Below are 20188 nucleotides of genomic sequence, written 5' to 3'. Positions count from 1 at the left end.
TGAGCATGATCATCATTGCCAACCTGGCATTAGTTCGGGCTTGGACTTATATGCAACCCGCTCTCAGTTTGTAATTCATTCAGCAGATCAAGAGAAGTAATTATCTTAATAATGTAGAGGGTTGATCAGCGATCCAACGGTCTGTGTTAGCTTTAGCATAGATTCCTAGGTGTGTGTGAAATACACGATAAACCTTCCTGACTTATAAAGTGGGAGTAATAGGAACATCTAAAAGGAACACACACAATCTCTCTCTCTCTCTCCACAGGCGTGGCTTTTGGCTTTCATTGCTCTCTCGCTCTCTGAGCTATCAAGCACCCATCAATGCCCATGCTTGCTTTCTCTCCTCTTCATTTGCTCTTTCACACTGTGACAGAGCAAACAGAACACGACGAGTACTACTTGTCTTGCAAATGTCTTACTTCTTTCTCATACAATCATGCTTGTCTCCAGTGACCTCTCTCTCTCTCTCTCTGAAGCAGACAACAAAGAGAAATAATTGATATCGTTAAGATACCACTGTTCTGCCATTCTTTGTTTCCCTTCAATCTCTATCTACTTCTCCTTGTTGTACTTCTATATAAAAGGACATGGAGAGGTGGGATAAATCGCTGCGAGAGGATCGCAACCGACACCGGAGAGAGAACCCATCTTTTTCTTCCACTCTTCTCGACTCAATTTATCGGTCCATCGACGAAGGCCCGGGCGAAAAACGAGAAGAGAAACTCATTCTATACGGAGAAACCATGAGAAAGAAACAGAGCCATGGCCTAAAAGAACAAGAACAGGAAATGGCGAGCTTTCGACAAGCATGCATGATCGAGAAGTGGATGGACAAGAAAGTGAACGAAAAGGTCTCAGTACGCCGAAACTCCACGGCGGATTTCGAAAGGAAATCGCGAGATGACCGCCGTTTTATCCTGCAGAATTCGAGTTCGAGCTCTTCGGAGTCGAGCTCCGGAGGCGGCTTCTCGTCGTCGGAGTCGGAGTCCGTTTATGCGCCGAAATCAAGGTCTTCATGTTATTCTATGCAGAGGCCGAAGCCTATTCGGACCAGCGTTTCCCAGAAGCCTCAACTGGAGAAGTTTGGTGGTGGTTCTGGCGAACGAAGTCATTCTGCCTCAACACAAAAGCCAAAGCACGAGAACGGTTTCGTGAAGACCAAATCCAAGGCCTTGAAAATCTACGGAGACTTGAAGAAGGTTAAGCAGCCGATATCACCGGGTGGACGCCTCGCTAGCTTTCTTAACTCTCTTTTCACTGCAGGAAATGCAAAGAAGGCAAAGATGTCGCCCTCAGTCGGAGGCAGGAACGATGAAACCAGTTTGGAGAGAAACTCCAAGTACTCCACCGCCACAACATCAACATGTTCTTCCGCGTCTTCGTTTTCGCGGTCTTGTCTGAGCAAAAGTACGCCTTCTTCGAGGGGGAAATTCAGCAATGGTACTGGAGCTGGGGTGAAAAGGTCGGTGAGGTTTGGCCCGATCAGCGTGATCGTGGACCAGGACTGTAGGCCGTGCGGGCAAAAAATTCTGTCAGAGGACAAGCCGGGGCTCATGACTGTGTCCACCATAAGAACTGCGGGTGATGCAGAGATCAAATGTTATGTAATGGGTGGCAATTATCGTGTTGAAGAAGTTGCCAAAGATTTGTTCAAGAATTATAAAAAAGACAAGGAAGACTTGAATATGAGAGATATTCTTCAACATGACATTGAAGATTCTGAAGTGGATGATGATGATGATGATGCAGCCAGTTATTCAAGCTCTGATCTGTTCGAACTGGATAATCTTTCGGCTATTGGGATCGAGAGGTACCGGGAAGAATTGCCCGTTTATGAAACTACACACTTCGATACGAATCGAGCCATTGCTAGTGGCTTAATTATGTAATTTTCCAAAGAACTTGGGGAATTTTTCCTTTTTTCTTTTTTTTTTAGGCTTTTGAATCAATGGTTTGGGGGTTTACTTCAGAAAATAATATTTATGATCTTATTGTGTCATGACTTCTTTAATTTCCTCTATTTCCTTCTTGTCTGTCTGTATATAAAATGGATATATATTAATCATGTTTTTTTCTTCCTAGCTATTATATATATATTATCATTTCTGGGTATATATAACAACGTAAAGAGATCAGAATATCGAACATAAAGATATATAGATAGACATGTACATATATCTTAAAAGATCAGAAGAAGTAGGAGATCTAAGCATAAATGGGAGCTAGACCCTCATCATTTTGTAAAGATAAAGAAAGTAAGGAAGAAGTTATTGAAGATTCGCAGATCGTGTTCACACGCGAAAATGGAAAAAAAAGGTAAAGAGGCCGGTGAAGAAGATGAGGTTAAAAGCAAAGGCAGATTTTCTACTCTTCCAACCATGCAAGAAAGAGAGAGTGAGAGTGGGGCCTCCCTTTGCTTGAAGATGACACCATCTCCATTTATTTATTTACACAGTAGTACTACTACTACATGTTACGCGCGAGGCAGTGTTAGTCAAAAAAGTGGCCCTGTTTAACTCGTTGGGCCTTTTTTTTTTTGCCCCCAAAACTGATCTCTTTATTAAATTAGATTTTGATTAAAGTTACTGGCCGGAGAATGATTTTTGATCATACTCCGGTCGTGACAGTGTTTTACAGGCAGTAAAAGGAGGTGAATTGATGGAGTTTAGGGATAAAGAAAGGAGAGGGGTAGATGTATGGTCTCAAAAGCTGTGGACAGAAGGATCTAATCTTTGATTCTCTCAAAGCCCTTGATGTCAAACATGGTTGGCTAGCTTGCTTCTTCTTGATAAAAGGAAAAATATTATAGATTAAAAACTTGGTTGGCTGGTAAGCCAAGACCTAGAAAATTATTTCTTTGAATGTGTTTGTAAGATTTCTCGAATTTGCAAAAACATTAATGCGCGCCCGCCCTGATCCTCAACTTCCAATTTTCAAACCAAAAGGTATTGGTCGAGTAATTTTAAACAAAAAAAATCTACTCAACTTCCTACTATTCATACAACCTCCACACTCCACATTATTTTTAATTTTTATTATTTTTTTCTTTTATTAAATATTTATTATATAAATAATGAATAAAAAATTTAAAATAATTTAAAAAGAATAAACTCAAAAAAAAATTTTAAAAAATATTAAAAATTTAAAAAATTTAAAAAAGTGTGGAGTGTGGAGTGTGGTGAAAGTTGTGTAGCAAAGCTCAATTTTAAAACTCATTATAATTATGAAAAAGTCTTCTTATAAATGATTTCGTATATTAAATCGTATATTAATGTTAAATATAAGATATTTATTTATTAATTAAAGATAAAAATTATTTTCATAAAACATAAATATTTTAATAAAAAAAATTATATGAATATTGATACGTAATTTGACACGTTAAACCAATTGTACCTAGCAGACCCTTATATTAATTTAAAAGTCTTGATATATTGAAAGTCTTGCGTAAAGGAATAAAGGGTGTGTTTAGAAATATAACAGTTCTAAGATTTTCTCAACTACTTAATTATTATTCACAAACAAGTCATTATTATTTACGCTACGAACGTCCTGAGATGTACGTCGCCTGCAAGCTAAGTGATCAATATATATAAACAGTATTCAGTGATAAATCTTTGCTACTGGACTTTGATCCTTTAGGCTAAAATCCATCCCATTGAGATTAATTGCAGTCAAAGATCTGGTCAATTCCAACTTCACACACATGCATCAAGTGTTGGGCATGAATTCTCTCCTTTTTTTTTTTTTTTTTTCCTTCCCTTTCTCTTCCAAAGAGTACTCATTAACATATATAATGCATTGTCGTCAATTGCAAGGACTAATTAAGGAGTTCGAGTCTTTTCATCGCATCCCATTTGAAAAGTAAAAGGGTTTGGAGCCGGAGGTAGTGTATATATATATATAATATATCAATTCTTCTATATATAATCGTTAGATACAACTGGCGTGTAGTCGTCCATATCACGTCAGACGCATATTATTATTATTATTTTTTTTCTCTAAACGCACATGTTCTCTCTCATCAGCACACTCTCTCATCAACTCTCTCTATCTCTCGCTCCTTGAGTCATTCAGGTCGTCTCTCTCTCTCTCTCTCTCTCTCTCACTCTCACACACACATCAATTCGGTCTTTCTCTCTCATCAACTCTATCTCACATTCTAATAATATTTCAAATTCGGAAGATTTGGAATAAGTGGTTTCCACGTCAGCCTCGTTTGCACCAGGTGCTTGCAATAAGTGTTTTTCTATATATATGTATATATATTGTGGAGCAAGTAACTCATGTGAAATGCCCAGACTCAGTGACGATACTTTCGGAGTTGCCTTTTCAAGCCATTATAAAGATTCAATATTAATCATATATTAAAATTGTGAAGATCTCGCAATGTAGTGAATTAGAGAATTAATAGTATCAAAATTATAATGAAGAAAAAAGCAAAAAGTAAAAAAAAAAAAAAAAAAAACGACAATTATATATTAAACAGATAAATAACTTTTTTTAAAAAAAAAAAAAAAAGCTAAAGATATATATATATATCTATCTATAGATACATTATCACATTCGTCAATAAGTATTAATTAGACATCACTAACGTTTTCAAAATCTTAATATTGTTTTATAGAACTTTATATACAGTGCCCAGAAAAAATAATAGTTAGAAAAACACAAAACGTACGGCCAATTCAAGCACGTATAATGAGGCAGATCTAAGCACAATGATCAGTCTTCAAATCCATATATATAGCTTTGTTATATATATATATATATATATATATATATGCAATTATTGTTTGGTTTCCAAGAACAAAATGCGAATAAAAAAAAGAAAAACGTAAAGTTTAAAAGCCTGATATTACTCTGATCATTAATTAGGGGGTGGGGAGTTGGGGGGTTATAATTAACTTATTAGTTAATTATTAATATTACTTTCTTGATCAACAAATTAATTAAATATCGCTTATAGTTCACAAATTATAATTAATTAAGATTAAAACAGTCGGAAAAACCACCATGCATGCATGCATCACATCACATCATAATATATATATACTTGCATATATAATAATCAAATATATATTATTGCATGCAAATATTTATATATAGCTTCTCATAATATTAATTATAATATATATATATATATTTATATATCCTGCATGCATGCCCGATTTATTAATATATACATGATGATGTGCATGCTGGTCCTGATCAATCCGATCAATAATATTCTCAGCCAGCATAATTCTCATTAGTACTAATGACGAGTTGTATTATTATGAGATCTCTCCCTTCTCCCGAGAAGGATTTTGGAAGAAGTTGTGCAAGACTGGGGAGGACCACTGAATCTTAACAGTTGGATATTCTAATTAAGTTATCATAACATATACTTAATTAAGCTAAAATAATGAAGTAGTTAGCTTCAACAGTAGGAAAAGGAAAAGGCTAGCTCTATTCTACGGTCGAAAGTGCATAGGCTTGAATTAAATGGCTATAGATCATTCGAAAAATGGCACACACACACACACGCAAAGATATATATATATAATTTATATATATATATACACTATAAGAAAAATGAATTTTTGTGACCATTTAATTGCGACGAAAAGATTATTTGTGATTAAAATAGATTCATTTTGATTGTAAATAGTCATTTCACTAGAATTAAATGACCACAAATAAATAGTTTTCTTATAGTGATATTTATATATATAACGGGCCGGGATCGCGAGTTGGAAAATCAAGACCTGGGATATATATAAGATGCCTTCATGAAGACGAGAAATGATATATATAAATCATGAAGATCAAGTGGTTTAGACTTTAGTTAATGCAATCTTCCATGCAAACAAGGATCATACCGTCGGATTAGATACATTTTTTAAAAATTAAGATTCTCCACGATAATTAAATAATAAGCAAATAATCAAGATTTTTTAAGCTGACATATATATATATATATATATATATATATATATTATACGTTACTTGGTTGGTGAAACATTAATGATGGGGTTATAGTAATAGATCATAGTGGGGGTGAGACCAACAACCCATGATCTTAGCGTTGACTATTCTAATTACGCGTAGACATTGCATGCCCTAATCATTAATATAATCGTCCCCTTAATCATGATCGATCTTCAGTTTTATAATTATATTATATATATATATATATATATATATATCGCTCGAACTAGAAAATAATTGATCAGATTTTAGTGATCTAGCTGTTGTGGCGGGTGCCGTACGTCTCTATCACATAAAAGATCAGTTGTTGCTATATCCCTGTATAACACGTAATTAATATTGGTGGGGGGTGAGCTAGCCTTTGGCTGTGCATGTCACTTAACAACCATGCATGCAATAGTCACTAAAAAAAATGAACAAATTAATTAACAAAAGATCATTAATGCAACCATTTTATGTGGCTAAGTAATACGTACGAGTACTCGACCTTGGTCCAACTGCAGTCAGGCCAGGTCGTCCGACCTCCGCGTGCTGTTCTAAACCACAAATTTGGTAGATCGGTGACTCGGCCTCTGCATGTCCATGCAAAAGGGTGCATGATGGGTCACGTACATAGCAACAGTCTATGTTTATGTTTGGTGTTGTCCCAAAAGGAAGGTTGTCAGTCCCTACAGCTAGAGAGCCTCAAATTTGGTTGTATCCATCCATTTGTCCTTGATAATTAATGTTCTTACGTACTGTTGATCATCAATAATTTTACCCACTCTATTATTTGATCAGGGAAACATGAATAACAGCTTAGAAAGTTTCTGGGTTTATCTCTAGGTTGTCCAATTTGTTCTTTCTCTGCAACATTATAAATTCAATTTGTCGATATGTGCAGCATCATGCATGCATGCATGGAGATCCACCAAACGGGCATGCATGATTGAAAGAATAATAAGTCTCAACTATAATAATTATTAGACTCACAAATATGTATATAATTAACTCATAATGATCATGTCATGACCCGTTTTAAACAACGTCAAGTTATTTTTTTCTCGAAATGTGAACCCTATTTTTGGATCATTAATTAATGAGAAATATTATGCATCAATTACTATTCATTCTTATATTTCATACTTATAATTTTTTTTATATAATGTGGAGTGTGAGGTAATAAATAGTAATTGATAAAAATAATTTTTTTTAATTAATTATACAGATGGCCGTAACTTCATTCGACCATAAACAACATCGGGAAAAAAATACAATTTTTATGAGCTTGATAAACTTAAAATTTTTCTCAAGACTGGTTTAAATTTGAAAATTCAAAACTAATTGGGTCTCCTTCATGTGCATGGAAAGGAAAAAGGAAATTAAAGAATATTCATGGTTGAACGAAAAAGGAGAATAAAAAAGGGTGGGCGATGGGATATACAAAAACATATAGATAGATGAAGTGGAGGATTTTAGGCCCGGTAAGAGGATGGACCACACATGCACCATCACCCCAAGCGTGCCACTGCGAACTGACGACACAAACGTTAGATTTGGAAGCCAGCCCACCGTACCTGCTTTTTCTCCTTTTTTTTAACCGCACGTGATGGGCTGGGCCAGCATGTCGAAACCTGTCGCGCATGCACACGTGTGCTCCTCACACAGATCCCCGTGAGATCCGGGCCACTGAGAAAAATATCACCAACGGGGTTTTGGGGGAGGGGAGGGGAGGGGGGGGAGGGACCACCCTCTTTCATTAGCTTTGCCCCCCTATTGCCTAGCAACAAAATCACCGCCACTCATGCTCTGACACCTGTATTGCCAGGCCACGTGTGTGTGGTGGTCAAAATTGTTGCTCCTACATTACCATAATGCCCATTTAGTTTTGATAGGGATTGTCTTTTGGGATGGGTAGTGTTGAGAATAGCATTATAGGAGAGAATGGGGAGAAGAGAAAGAGGGAGACAGGGCAGCTTTAGTAAAAGAAAAAAGAAGGTTTGCTTGTGTGTTTGTGTGTGTGTGTGTTTTGGAGGAGTGAAAAGAGAAAGCGAGGAGAATTTTGGTGATCCCAAGAAGATCGCTTATTTGTGAAACTGATCTCAGTAACAGCAGCTCTTCTTTTCTCTTGGAAAGAAAGAGAGAGGAGAATCGAGTTGCATGATGAGATGGTGACCTTTGATCCTCTTTGCCAATTGTTTAGACTTTAGTGTTTGAGATAAAGAATCTTAAGGATTTTTTATTTTATTTTATTTTTTTCCTGGGGGATGAAATGGTTCCAACTTCCAAGTAATTAGGCACTAATTGTTTCATTAAGTTAAGGGAATTTATAAGGTTTCATGATCTGGTTTTTATTTAATTATTTCCCAAATGATTTTTTATTTAATATATTGACTCTAATTTTTTCTTAGTTATCTGGTGCAGTGAGTCTGTCCATGCAGCTCCTTTAATGTTATTATATATTGGGACAAAAGCTTTTTTTTTTTTTTTTTTCTAATTTTTATAATTAATGATCATGTTCTTATCATGTGCCCTTTAGCATATATATATATATATATAGTACTTTTAGCTTTGAGTTGATTTATTTTAAGATCCTTTCTTTGTTCATCATGTGGACATGGGAACTAGCTTTGAAGAATCTTACAACCTATTTGTGCAGTGTAAACACAACGAAGCATGAACTTTGAATATAGCTGATTTTGGAAGCTGGTTGATAATTAATGGCTGCTGCCACTGCCACTGCCACTGCCACTGCCACTGCCAGTAGCAAGATTTTCTTGATCTGGATCCCCTTTTTCTTTCTGCTTTTAAATTGAAATAATCAATCACTTTTGTCCTTTATCTCATAACAAGCTGCATGGGATATTTCCCATATAGAGTCGGCCGTTTTATTCTTTGAGAACAAATTAAAATTTATTAACGTGTGCATCTTGAACGTTTATTAATATGCGCGACTATAAATTGCACAACAAAAAGTACTAGTCTTTGCATGATCTATCTGCAAGGGGATTTTTCTCACTTCACAAATTCATTGGGGTTCGACCTGATACTCGATCTCAGGGTCCAAACTTATTAATGAAGTAAGTCACCTACAAGAAAAAGTAAATAATGATGGTTGATGGAACGGATAGACCTGATGTCGCTCGGTCACACTCCGCTCATGGGGACTTGTACAGGGCAGAACGGAAAAAATAGAGAACTTTTGATCTTCTGACATGGGAACATCGACGGACCACTAAAGATAACAGCAAAGTAAAGCAAATCAAGGAATCACGCTGAATTAATGACACTACTACCTAAGTTTCCCGCCACATTAATGACATCGTTGTAGAGGCACATCACATTAAAATACTCTGACAAAAAGAACACTACAAAGGACATGGAGTCCAAGAGAGCAGACACGATCTGTCCCCCTATATTCCTGGTATACGAGAAAAGCTCTTTGATCCTTAGACTATTTCATTATTTACAAATTTTCAAAATACTTTACTAACTCTGAAATCGAAGATTCCTTAGCCCCAAGGCCACATTCTCCCAACTTCTTCCTTCTTTACGTTCACAGGCCCAGTTCTGAATATCTGAATTGTTGGAACCTAGCCCAAAAGCATACGAAACATGATGTTAACACTATCTATTTCTTTCAATAACCATGAATTAAGCCTCATTCACTTTTACAAAACTTTTCATCTCATTTCATCTAATCAAGATTATAACTTTTTTAAATTCCTACACAAAATAAAATAAACAATTCAACTTTTTCAAATTTTAAAACAAAAATAATATTAAAAAATATATTCTAACAATATTTTATTCAACTTTCAACTTTTATCTCAACTAATCTTATCTCATTTTATTTGCGAAACAAACGAGACCTAAATATAGATCTACTTGTAAAATGGCAGATACTTTTTTAATATCTTGTTGTCGCTATTTGAGGATTTCATGCATGTGAGAAATAGATAGACAAATAAAGTAGGTTAGACAACATGTATATTGTCTGTATATATGATTTTTTTTAACAATATTAAATACTTAATAATTATTATTATAGAGTTTAATTCACGTGTGTATTTCTCACGTGCACATGTGATTTTGTGCAAGCAATTTGGAAGAAAGCTGTTGTGGCGTTGGGGGTTTGATGCATGGAGTGCAGTTCTAGGTGGACTCGGGTAACAACGTGGTTTAGTTGTGCGAAGTGGTCATCACATAAGGGAGTTTTAATCGGGATAGTTTGGAGCCTCATCATGTGGAGGTTATGGGCGCAGCGGTGCAAAGCCCGTATGGAGGGTGTTCATATTCGATTGATTCAGTATAGAGGGAGATTAAATTCTGGCTACGCCATGTCTTGCAAAAAATTTCAAAGATAACCAGGTTGTCATCTACAGACCGAAAATTGCTCATTGAGTTAGATGTGCCCATTGTTTCAATAAAAAAGAGACCACCAAGGTTGATCAAGTGGGCGAAGCCAGCCGCAGGTTGGGTTAAATTGAGTATTGATAGGAGCTGCCGAGGGAACCCTGGTAATTGTGGTGGGGGTGGGGTCATCTGAGATGCTAATGGTAGTTTGATACCTGCTTTCTCAAAATTCTATGGTTTTGGAACCAACAATGAATCTGAGTTACGAGTTTTGTCTATAGGCATGAGATTATATATGTAAATCGCTAGGTCTCCATAATGTTGAGATAGAAAGCGACTCTTCTATGGTTGTTAATTGGGTTATGCAAAGGTGTTGTACTGTCTAGTATTTGTGGAATTTTTGGGAGGCATTGCAAGAATCACTCACAAGTATAAATTTTATCATTTCGCATCAATTTAGGGAGATTAATCAGGCATTGGATTTTCTAGCAAAACAAGGGGGAAATGGAATCACTCTCAGTTACTCAAGAAATACTCCTCTTCCCACCAAGCTAAATGGAGTGCTTTGGCTAGATAAGATTGGACTATCATATGTCAGAATTTAAATTCTTGTACTAGTGGGTTTTTTTACTGAGTTTGTAATTCTTTGGTATTTTAGTTTTCTTGATATCTGGGTTTTGATCGTATTGTTTATTTGTAACCCCTAAGTGTCGGAGTGTAACCATAGTTTTCTTCTGCTATATGTGAAGGCTATTAATAAAATTGAGATATCGTCTTCTTCTTTAAAAAAAATATATATATATTTCTCACACTCGAAACTATGAAACTCTCCAGTTCTAACAAGAATATAGAGAAAATTCATTTTCTATCTTTTTATATGGTTGAAATGAGCTAGCATCACCGTCCTGCATCCAAGAATAATGATTGCCCGGATTAATGTAATGAAACTCTATTCATGCCTTTCGACTAGGGGTATGATGGTATCTCATACTCATGCTCTCTCTCTCTCTCTCTCTCTCTCTATATATATATATATGCATCTCAACAAATTGAGCTTTCAACTTCGTACACACTCGCTTTAACTTTGAAATAGAAAAAAGAAAAACAAACAAACAAAGAGAAAGCATGCGATGGGCTTTCAAAAATAAGAGAAAGAGTCGCACTTTTTAGGTAAAACTTGTTAACATACACATAAAATGAGTAGCATAGCTCTAGCTAGCTAGCTTCTTTCCTAGCTAAAAGAAACAAATACTAGTAGCTAGTGGCAATGACCAAATTAAGCATCATGAACAGGGTCCAGACCAGAAAACAAAGGCTGGCTCAGCTGGCTGCAGCACTTCCATTCCTTGAATTTAACGCGTTAGATTTCCTTTTAACTGTGCATTATCTCAAGCTTGCCAAATCCTGAGGATAATTATAGGTACCTCACAAATCTGCCGAGTGAGCTAGGCTGCTTTCAAACGAGTTCACTCGAGTTAACACATCATGAAGTACAGCAGCTTTCAATATCATGGTAGGATGGGGTTAGCTATTAAAGCATGCAGGCTAATCTTTGACCACCATAATTATAGAGAAAGCGATTGCATATGCATGCAGTGCTCTGTATTTATATTTTCCACGGGTTTGGTAGAAATCTTTCGTTTCATGTGGCTCCAATATTCTTACGCACTTTGTATAATTAGCTAGTGATATTTAGGAAAAAGCCAGGCACCAACAGCTACCAATATCCCAGCGGCCACTTGCTCTCTACCTCGATCGCTTACCACCACATGAGATCCATACAGCAGTACATATCAAATATCATGAATCGTAAGCTTCATTAAATTTTAGTTGACTAGCTAGGACGAAGTCCCTAGTGGGAAAGGCATATCAATTCCTCCAACCTGAAAACTTGTTCGGTGGGTAGCGAAATTGAATGTGAGCACTCATGAGCAGTGCCCAGTGTCTCCCAGCCACTACGCACGCATCACTTCAGTTCAGACGCCTTGTGCCTAACGTGGAAAATTTGGCACCAACTGGTTTTTAACAGCAAAACCCTCGACCTTATGCATGGTTCAGTCTCGTATACGTCAAGGCATTGCATACAGTGTAACCGGCCGGTGATGAGCTGTAAAAACCCTCGACCTTAAGTGAGTAATGCATACATTCTACATTCCTTTAAAAGAAAAATGAGATGTTTTATTAAAAAAATGAATTTTATTATATTTAATAAATTTTTTTAAAAAAATTTGTAAGGTACGTGTCATTTCTCAAATTAATATACCCATCAGATGATCATCATGCAAGATATGACTGCCACAAACTTAATGACAGTTGAAATAAAAGCAAAGGATTTGTCGTAGCGATAATAGATGTGACTGATTTGAATTCAGATCATTGCAAGTGCCTAAATTCTTCTTAGACTAATTTCTACTAACGACAAAATGGAGATTATGCAGAAATGTGATTCCATGGGGAAAGTTTTGCGGCTTTCAATATCATGGTCCTGTAATGTGCGGTGGAGTTGAAAATATGGTGGGCAAGGAATTCGGCAGAATCTTGTGTGTGGCGATCGAAATGACATGATATCTTTCGGCTTTATTCGAAGCTTGTAGACTAATTAATGGTCGGAAAAGAATGTTAGGTACAGATTTTAAATATATATACATGTCTTTTATAAAAATGTGAGTTTTATCAATAAAAATAAATAAATTTTTTACATTTTTTTAATGATGACATCCATTTTTTTTATAAAATATTTATGCAAAATTTGTATATTCGAAACTTGTATATATCATTTCTCAATGGTTGGTGTTTGTGGTCGGTGTTTGTACCTTGTGGCTTCTGTTGCAGTTGTAGGTTAATTAAGGCCTCGTTTAGTTTTACAGATGAAATAGAATGAGATTAAAATTAAAAATTGAATAAAATATTATTAGAATATATTTTTTTAATATTATTTTTATTTTGAAATTTAAAATAGTTGAATTGTTTATTTTATTTTATGTAAAAATTTAAAAAAATTATAATGATTAGATGAGATGAATTGAGAGTAGTCATGAAAACAAGGAGGCCTAACTTTAGTTTCGAGTAAAAGCTTCACCTTAATGGACAACAGGCGAAGAAAGGGTTGCGAACTTGCGACGGACAGCTCAGTTCACAAGTTACAACTTTACGGTCATAAGGTGATGCTGGGGCTAAAAGCTAAGCCCATGAATATTGGGCCTGAACCTTTAGTTATTTTATGGTGTTAGCCCAATTCAATCTTAGTAACATTTGGGACTCGTGGACAGTTCGAAAATATTATTCGTTGTCCTGAATTTTATTGGGCCTTAGTTGCATTTCTACGCTACACGGCCTTATTACCCAACTAATGAAATGAATCCCCCGACACAAGGAGAAAGAAGACGACAGCCGACGACGACGCTGAAGCGAGAGCCGAATAAAGACTCAAGAGAGGGGGATCGGGTACAGTACAACCCCGGCGCATTTTAGCTTGCACCAGCGACATGAGCTTTCTCTTCGGTCACAGAAAAACTCCCGCAGGTACATAGGATCCATCAATTATTATCTCTTACAACATGTTAATTTCATCTCAGTTGAAAATTTCTTGCTTCGGGATTGTTTTAAACTTCAGATTTATTGGTGCAATCTTAGTTCTGAATTCGAGAATTAAGGACTTGTTTTACGTTATTTGAATGAAACTGCATAAATCTTGAAACTGGATCCCTAAATTTTGACCAAATGCTGACTTTAGTAGTGATTTCAAGGAGTTTATTGTGCAGTAGACTAGTCTTGGTAGCATCTAATTTACGATTGAGATTTCAATAGCATTCGGTCCAGTTAGAGTTGTGAAGTAAACCACCAAAAAAATGTTTGATTTTGTGTGCAGAGCTTCTGCGGGAGAATAAGAGGATGCTAGACAAATCCATTAGAGAAATAGAAAGGGAAAGACAAGGTCTACAAGCCCAAGAAAAGAAGCTGATTGTGGAGATAAAGAAGAATGCTAAACAAGGACAGATGGTAAATGGTATCCTGTTTGTTTTGGCAATTTATTTGTTACTTTGTTTATACGTACTGTACGATATTGATGAAGAAACAACCTGAACCCAAACTTTAACTGATGAAATTTGGCTGCGTTAAGAGCTTTACATTTGTTATTTCCATGGAACCCATGTGCACTCGATGCCTTTTGGGAATGATTTTATTTTTGATCGGTAAATAAATTTTTATTGATCAAAATCTTATGGGAATGATTTTTTTATGTCCAATCGTGTAATCTGTAAGGAGTGGCAATGATGCTGTTGCTTTTCTGTATTAAGTTTTATTCACAATCTCACGGTATAAAAAGACATACGCATGTTGGGACATGATCTTATAGGGTTCTGTGAATAGATTGGGTGGTTGGGATGAGGTCTGTAACTCGGCATCCTGAGATTGATTGTCTTTGTTTCAGGGGGCAGTTAGAGTGATGGCTAAAGATCTTATTAGAACTCGGCATCAGGTTGAAAAGTTTTATAAGCTTAAATCACAACTCCAGGGTGTATCTTTGAGAATCCAGGTATATCTTAAATTTTTACCCTCTTCTTTGTGCATCTTCTGCATTACTGTAAAGTTTCTTATCTATGTTCTGACATGATTTCATTTCATATGTGAAGTACATTTTCTAAGTATGTTTGTCGTGCTTGTCTGTGTATAGCACGTGCTTTTCAATCCATCTTTCTCTAACGGAAAACATTTAGGAAATGCATCAGTTATTGGATGATTCATATATCTCTTCTATTGTAAAGTCTGCATTCCTATATTGTTCCCGCATTTGCATATTTTTGGTTTGATGGGATGTATCTATATTGAATAGATACAAAATAAAAAAGCAGCATTGTTTCAAGCATAGTATATACTTTGTCATAGATTTAATTGTATAGTTGAGTTATCTCAGGATACAAAAAAGAAAACTAGCATTTTGGTAGGTGAGCTTTGTTTAAAGAATTGATGAATGCCTTTTTTTGTTCCCTTCAACTTGATGGGGAACTAAAATAGATTTGGGGGTTAGGGATTTGTTTTGATGTCTTTGATCTGCTTTATAGTTTCTGGTTATAATCTTCTAATATTGGGGCTAAAATTAGTTATTTTGGCCCTCGCAGTAGGCTATTCTTTATAATGGAGCTTTTGCAATAATGGTAATGTTTTGTTGAGTTTCCTTGCAGACTCTTAAATCAACTCAAGCAATGGGAGAGGCCATGAAAGGTGTTACCAAGGCGATGGGTCAGATGAATAGGCAGATGAACCTGCCGTCATTGCAGAAGATTATGCAAGAGTTTGAGAGGCAGAATGAAAAGATGGAAATGGTGACTGAGGTAATGGGAGATGCCATTGATGATGCTCTGGAAGGGGATGAAGAAGAGCAAGAAACCGATGAGCTTGTGAATCAGGTGCTTGATGAGATTGGAATCAATATCAATTCTGAGGTACATCCATTGCTCTGTATCTTTCTTTCCGTGTGAATCAAAATATTGGTTTTCAAAATGAAGATGAAGATTTTCCCTGGTTTAATTACGTTTTCAGCCAGGGAGAGTCGAATTAAGTTGATAACAATAATAATGCTTTTTATTTCATTTATCTGCAGCTTTTGAATGCACCCTCAGCTTCTGTCAGTGCACCAGCTGCAACAAACAGGGTAGCCCAAGCAGAGAATGAAGATGGTGGAATAGACAATGATTTACAGGCAAGGTTGGATAATTTAAGAAAGATGTAAATTTGTGAAGATGAGAAGCATCACAGTCGAAAGATGATAATAATCAGCTTTTTAATATTTGATTGTGCGTTTAAAGCACATAGTCACGTCATGTTGTTGGCTTTTGAATTTACGCTCAGCCTTTTTATTTTTCTTTTTTTGGTGTAAATATATGTTTGGTGCTTGTAATAAATCTTAGGTGTTGAAGTGCCTTGGAAGAATTATTAGTATCTACATTGTTAAGCCTCTGTGAATGGGCATTTTCGGCTTATCAAAGAGTGACATTCTGAACCTCTTCTTACGTTTAATCCATCAGTGCGTGGGAATCACGGGGAAATTTCCTTTTCTCCTAATTTATAGAGAGAAAAAACAATTGAGTCTTTCAAAATCCTCAACCCAATCTATCTCACCCTTTCCCAAATGAAAATGAGAAGAGTTGAAACATGGAGGACTAAACACAGACTTAAGTGCCAATGCTAACTAGGACTTACCGGGAGGAGTTCTCCTCTGGTTGTTTACTTAGTCTGTCGACGGTAGTGTGGCAGAGTGGGCAGTCGGAGTGAGAATAGAGCCACATGTCAATACACGGTGCATGGAAGGAGTGCTTGCATCTTGGAAGCTGCCGAACATGTTCATCATCTTCGAAGTCAGTCAAGCACACAGCACAGTCAGTTTCAGAAGTATTTCCAGTCCCTTTCTTGCACTTGAATGTGGAGGCCAAAAAGGGGTTCTGTTCATCATCTTCGAAGTCAGTCAAGCACACAGCTGAGTCAGTTTCAGAAGTATTTCCAGTCCCTTTCTTGTACTTGAACGTAGAGGCCAAAAAGGGGTTCAGTCTCTTGGAACCAAAGCCTTTCTCCTTGTCATGCCCGCTTGTCGTTGCAGGATGTAGTTAGCGATTGTAAGCACACCATCTATACAGAGCAAGACCGTAAATTACGAGCGCGACGACTATAGATACCATGGGAATAATTTCGTGGTAGATCGAGTTCATGATTTGTATTGTTGATACCAAGTTGGAAGAGCTGAAAGAACTTGGAGAACTCTTAACATGCAAGGCTAGGTATTGGTCGAGGTTCACAGCCATAAATACGAGTTCAATGACCCTCGAAACGGTTACCACGATGTTGTAATTGGGAGAAGACTAGGGTTTGATGCCGGTTCAGACGGAGTTTTGAAAGTGAAGGAGCTTAGGAAATTGCAATCTTTTATTCAGGCTAGAAAAGGGTTAACGTCAACAATGATTGTTCCGTGAAAGTCATGCGCTATTTTTTGGTGTTGCTTTATCTAAATTTAGCTAAAAAGAATCTCCAAGCCGCACAGACAAGTTCTAACACGGCAAAACGACATAGGAGCGCGTATTTAGTTGTCTTTTCACTTTTGTCATTGTTGATGTGGTACAATAACATTGCTTTTCCTTGGATAAGAACCTGGGTATTATTCAAACAACTCCCAAGAAACAGTGGTCCAATTGAATTTGAAGTATGGAAAATGCTAGGTCCACAGAAAGTCTTTACCGAAACCATCCCACCGAATGACCTGGCTGCTGCTAGGTGGAAAATTTTCCAAAAAATAAAAATAAACCCCCCGAACTCGTCTGGTTCCAGGCCTCATCTCCCTCCTCATTAATCTCATCGACCTCATTAATCTCCCTCGTCCAACTCGTCTGGTTCCAGGCCTCATCTCCCTCCTCTCCTACGAGCCCTCATCTCCCTCCTCTCCTACGAGCCCTCATCTCCCTCATCGGCAGCTACGGCTTACGAGCCCTCATCTCTCTCGTCTCCCCCCATCCGTCACAGAACCAAACGATCCCTCATCTCCCGAAAATACGAACCCACGCCCGTGGCCTCCATCTCCCCGAGCCATCTCATCTCCCTCTCGGCATCCTCGCGCGAAACCCTTGCCAGAACCCTCCGCTTCCGTCGCCCGTCGCCCGTCGCCCCTCACCCTGAACGAACCCCCACCCTGAACCCATGCACGCTTGCCTCAATCCCTCTCACCCCTTTATTTTTAAACCCCCCGAACCCCCCGAACCCTCCATCTCCCTCAGCCCGTCGCATGCCTCCATCCCGATTGGCAGAGCTCGAACCCTCCATCTCCCTGAGCCTGTCGCTTGCCTCCATCCCGATTGGCAGAGCTCCATTTACAACAACAGAGCCTCTAAGTTCATGGTTAGAATTACAACAGAGCCTCCGATTGGCACAGTTTGCTGCTTGTCCCTTATTTTCACTTCTCTATTTTATGTTTTCTGGCATGATTTATGTTTAGCCCCTCTAAGTTTTTGCCATTATTGATGGGTTATATATTGTAATTATTAATTGTTTGAATTACAATTGTTATAAATGTTTTACCGATAAAAAAAAAACAATTGTTGTAAATGTTTTCTGTACTGATTTATGGTTATTGATTTAGCATTATTGTAACAATTAATATGCTTAATTGGAAAAAAAAATTTAAAGGAAGGAAAGTTGCAGTTTGGATGTTGTGGCTTAACAGACTTCGAAAATTATATAGGTTATAGATGGTTTTCAGTTAAAGGTTACCCTGAAATTCATCTACTTTATTTTTCATGTATATCTTATATTTTGTTCCCAATTACAACTAGAAGTTACCTAAGTCTTGTGTTTTCATTTGTAATTCCAAGGCAACTTCTATGCCTTCAAGTTTGGTATTGTGCTTGAAAATATCAAATGATATTTGCCATTGATAATGTCCTCTCTTAACCTAGCAAGTGGAAGGAAAAAGGTGGAGATTTTTCTTCCTTAAATTTCAGGGAAATGCCCATGACACTTTAAGGATAGTACAAAGTTCTCTTTGGTTTGGTATGATTGTTAACTTATTGAATGATGCTTACTTTTGATATAGAATTAATATAATTGTAATGGACGTTTTGGATTTATGAATCAAAATTTGTTAATCTTGTTACAGGAGTTTGGACTGAGTGTGGCAATGCTGATTGTGTTCTTATTTTTCATTTATTTTTATTAGAAGTACCCATATAAGTACCCATATAATGTTGATGTAAAATGCCTCTGTTATGGATTAATTTAATTGTAATGGAAGTTATGGATTTGCAGTTGCAGTTGCTGGATTAATGTAATTGTAATGGAAGTTATGGATTAATGGATTAATGTGTAGATGATACCAAGAAGTTGCAGTTGCTGGATGGGCATGAATTTGGTGCTTGGGTAGGAGTTGCAGTTGTTGTTGCTGGGTTCTACCCAACTTTGGTTTGGTATTTTTGGGGTTTGGACAGTTTTGAGATGTCCTCTAATATTGACATGTAATGGATGGGCATTTTCAGATCTGTGTATTTGGGTTCTTGTTGTAAATTTGTAAATATTTGACTTTTGAGAATGAATGGACACTTTCAGATCTGTGTATATCTCCACATGACAATTTCAACTTCAGTTTTTACAAGATATAGCATTCCATGTAATCGCATTCCATCACAAAATCGTGCATTACAGGATATTGCATTAATTCCATTAATACAAATTGTTTTACATGAAATTGCACTAAGCCTATTATAGGAAGTATGTTTGAATATTACATTACAATTACTTAATGGACCAAAACACCACCACGTACTCCAATAATTTTCACCAAAATCACACGCCAATGATTTCCACCAAAATATACTCCAATAATTTCTATCAAAATATACTCCAATAATTGTGTCCGTACATAGTCATTTCCACCAAAACATTCTTGGATATCACCACCATTTATACTTGTCCTGATAATCATCCTGATCCGATAGATGTAATTGAGATGGTTGGACCTAAAGAAACAAAACTTAGTAAGAACAACAATAAAAAATTAAAAAACAACATTACTATCTTACGTTGACATTACCTGCATTGGAGGAGCAGTCGCTCCAATACCCAAATAATCTGTTGTATATATCTGCCCGTGTGTATACTATAGTCATAAAAAAAATGTTGTGTCAAATGTATCAAAATGTAATATCATAATGTGTCCAAGCAAACTTTATTTTTTATATTTTTGCGAAGGTTTACCTGAGAATGAGCAGTAGTCGCTCCAATTCCTAAATAATCCGTTGTGTATACTTGTCCGTGTGTATACTATAGGCATAAAAAAATATTGTGTTAAAACTAACAAAATGTAATAGTGGTACAAACTTTATTTTTTATATCATGTGAA

At 36.6% G+C, this 20188-nt stretch overlaps 3 protein-coding genes across 3 annotated transcripts; 2 read left to right on the top strand and 1 right to left on the bottom strand.

Moving 5' to 3' along the window:
* Positions 1-227: 227 nt before the first annotated feature.
* LOC109001996 (protein BIG GRAIN 1-like A) lies at positions 228-2077 on the top strand. The gene has a single exon (XM_018979540.2). It carries the CDS (start codon positions 591-593, stop codon positions 1890-1892), a length of 1302 nt encoding a protein of 433 aa, XP_018835085.1. The 5' UTR covers positions 228-590; the 3' UTR covers positions 1893-2077.
* An 11587-nt stretch (positions 2078-13664) lies between these two features.
* On the top strand, positions 13665-16312 carry LOC109001997 (vacuolar protein sorting-associated protein 2 homolog 1-like). The gene is made up of 5 exons (XM_035691476.1): positions 13665-13833; positions 14180-14310; positions 14744-14848; positions 15495-15755; positions 15914-16312. The coding sequence occupies exons 1-5, from the start codon at positions 13797-13799 to the stop codon at positions 16040-16042; spliced, it is 663 nt and encodes a 220-aa protein (XP_035547369.1). The 5' UTR covers positions 13665-13796; the 3' UTR covers positions 16043-16312.
* A 196-nt stretch (positions 16313-16508) lies between these two features.
* On the bottom strand, positions 16509-18144 carry LOC109000237 (RING-H2 finger protein ATL38-like). Its single transcript, XM_018977066.1, has 2 exons — positions 17969-18144; positions 16509-16893 (listed from the first exon to the last, which is right to left on the bottom strand). The coding sequence occupies exons 1-2, from the start codon at positions 18142-18144 to the stop codon at positions 16509-16511; spliced, it is 561 nt and encodes a 186-aa protein (XP_018832611.1).
* Positions 18145-20188: the final 2044 nt, after the last annotated feature.

This window comes from Juglans regia, chromosome 7, assembly GCF_001411555.2.
Source record: "Juglans regia cultivar Chandler chromosome 7, Walnut 2.0, whole genome shotgun sequence".
Taxonomy (NCBI): Eukaryota; Viridiplantae; Streptophyta; class Magnoliopsida; order Fagales; family Juglandaceae; genus Juglans; species Juglans regia.
Note: the sequence above shows the minus strand (reverse complement) of the source record. Positions and strands in the feature narration are given on the sequence as shown.

What these genes read in the sequence shown, in the direction of transcription:
- LOC109001997 (XM_035691476.1), top strand. Translation starts at nt 13,797, where the DNA reads ATGAGCTTTCTCTTCGGTCACAGAAAAACTCCCGCAG. An exon ending in GTGTATCTTTGAGAATCCAG is followed by an intron (nt 14,849 to 15,494) that starts GTATATCTTAAA and finishes GTTTCCTTGCAG; the next exon opens with ACTCTTAAATCAACTCAAGC. An exon ending in GAATCAATATCAATTCTGAG is followed by an intron (nt 15,756 to 15,913) that starts GTACATCCATTG and finishes ATTTATCTGCAG; the next exon opens with CTTTTGAATGCACCCTCAGC.
- LOC109000237 (XM_018977066.1), bottom strand. Translation starts at nt 18,144, where the DNA reads ATGGAGGCAAGCGACAGGCTCAGGGAGATGGAGGGTTCGAGCTCTGCC. An exon ending in AGGGTGGGGGTTCGTTCAGG is followed by an intron (nt 16,894 to 17,968) that starts GTGAGGGGCGAC and finishes TGCAACGACAAG; the next exon opens with CGGGCATGACAAGGAGAAAG.
- LOC109001996 (XM_018979540.2), top strand. Translation starts at nt 591, where the DNA reads ATGGAGAGGTGGGATAAATCGCTGCGAGAGGATCGCAACCGACACCGG.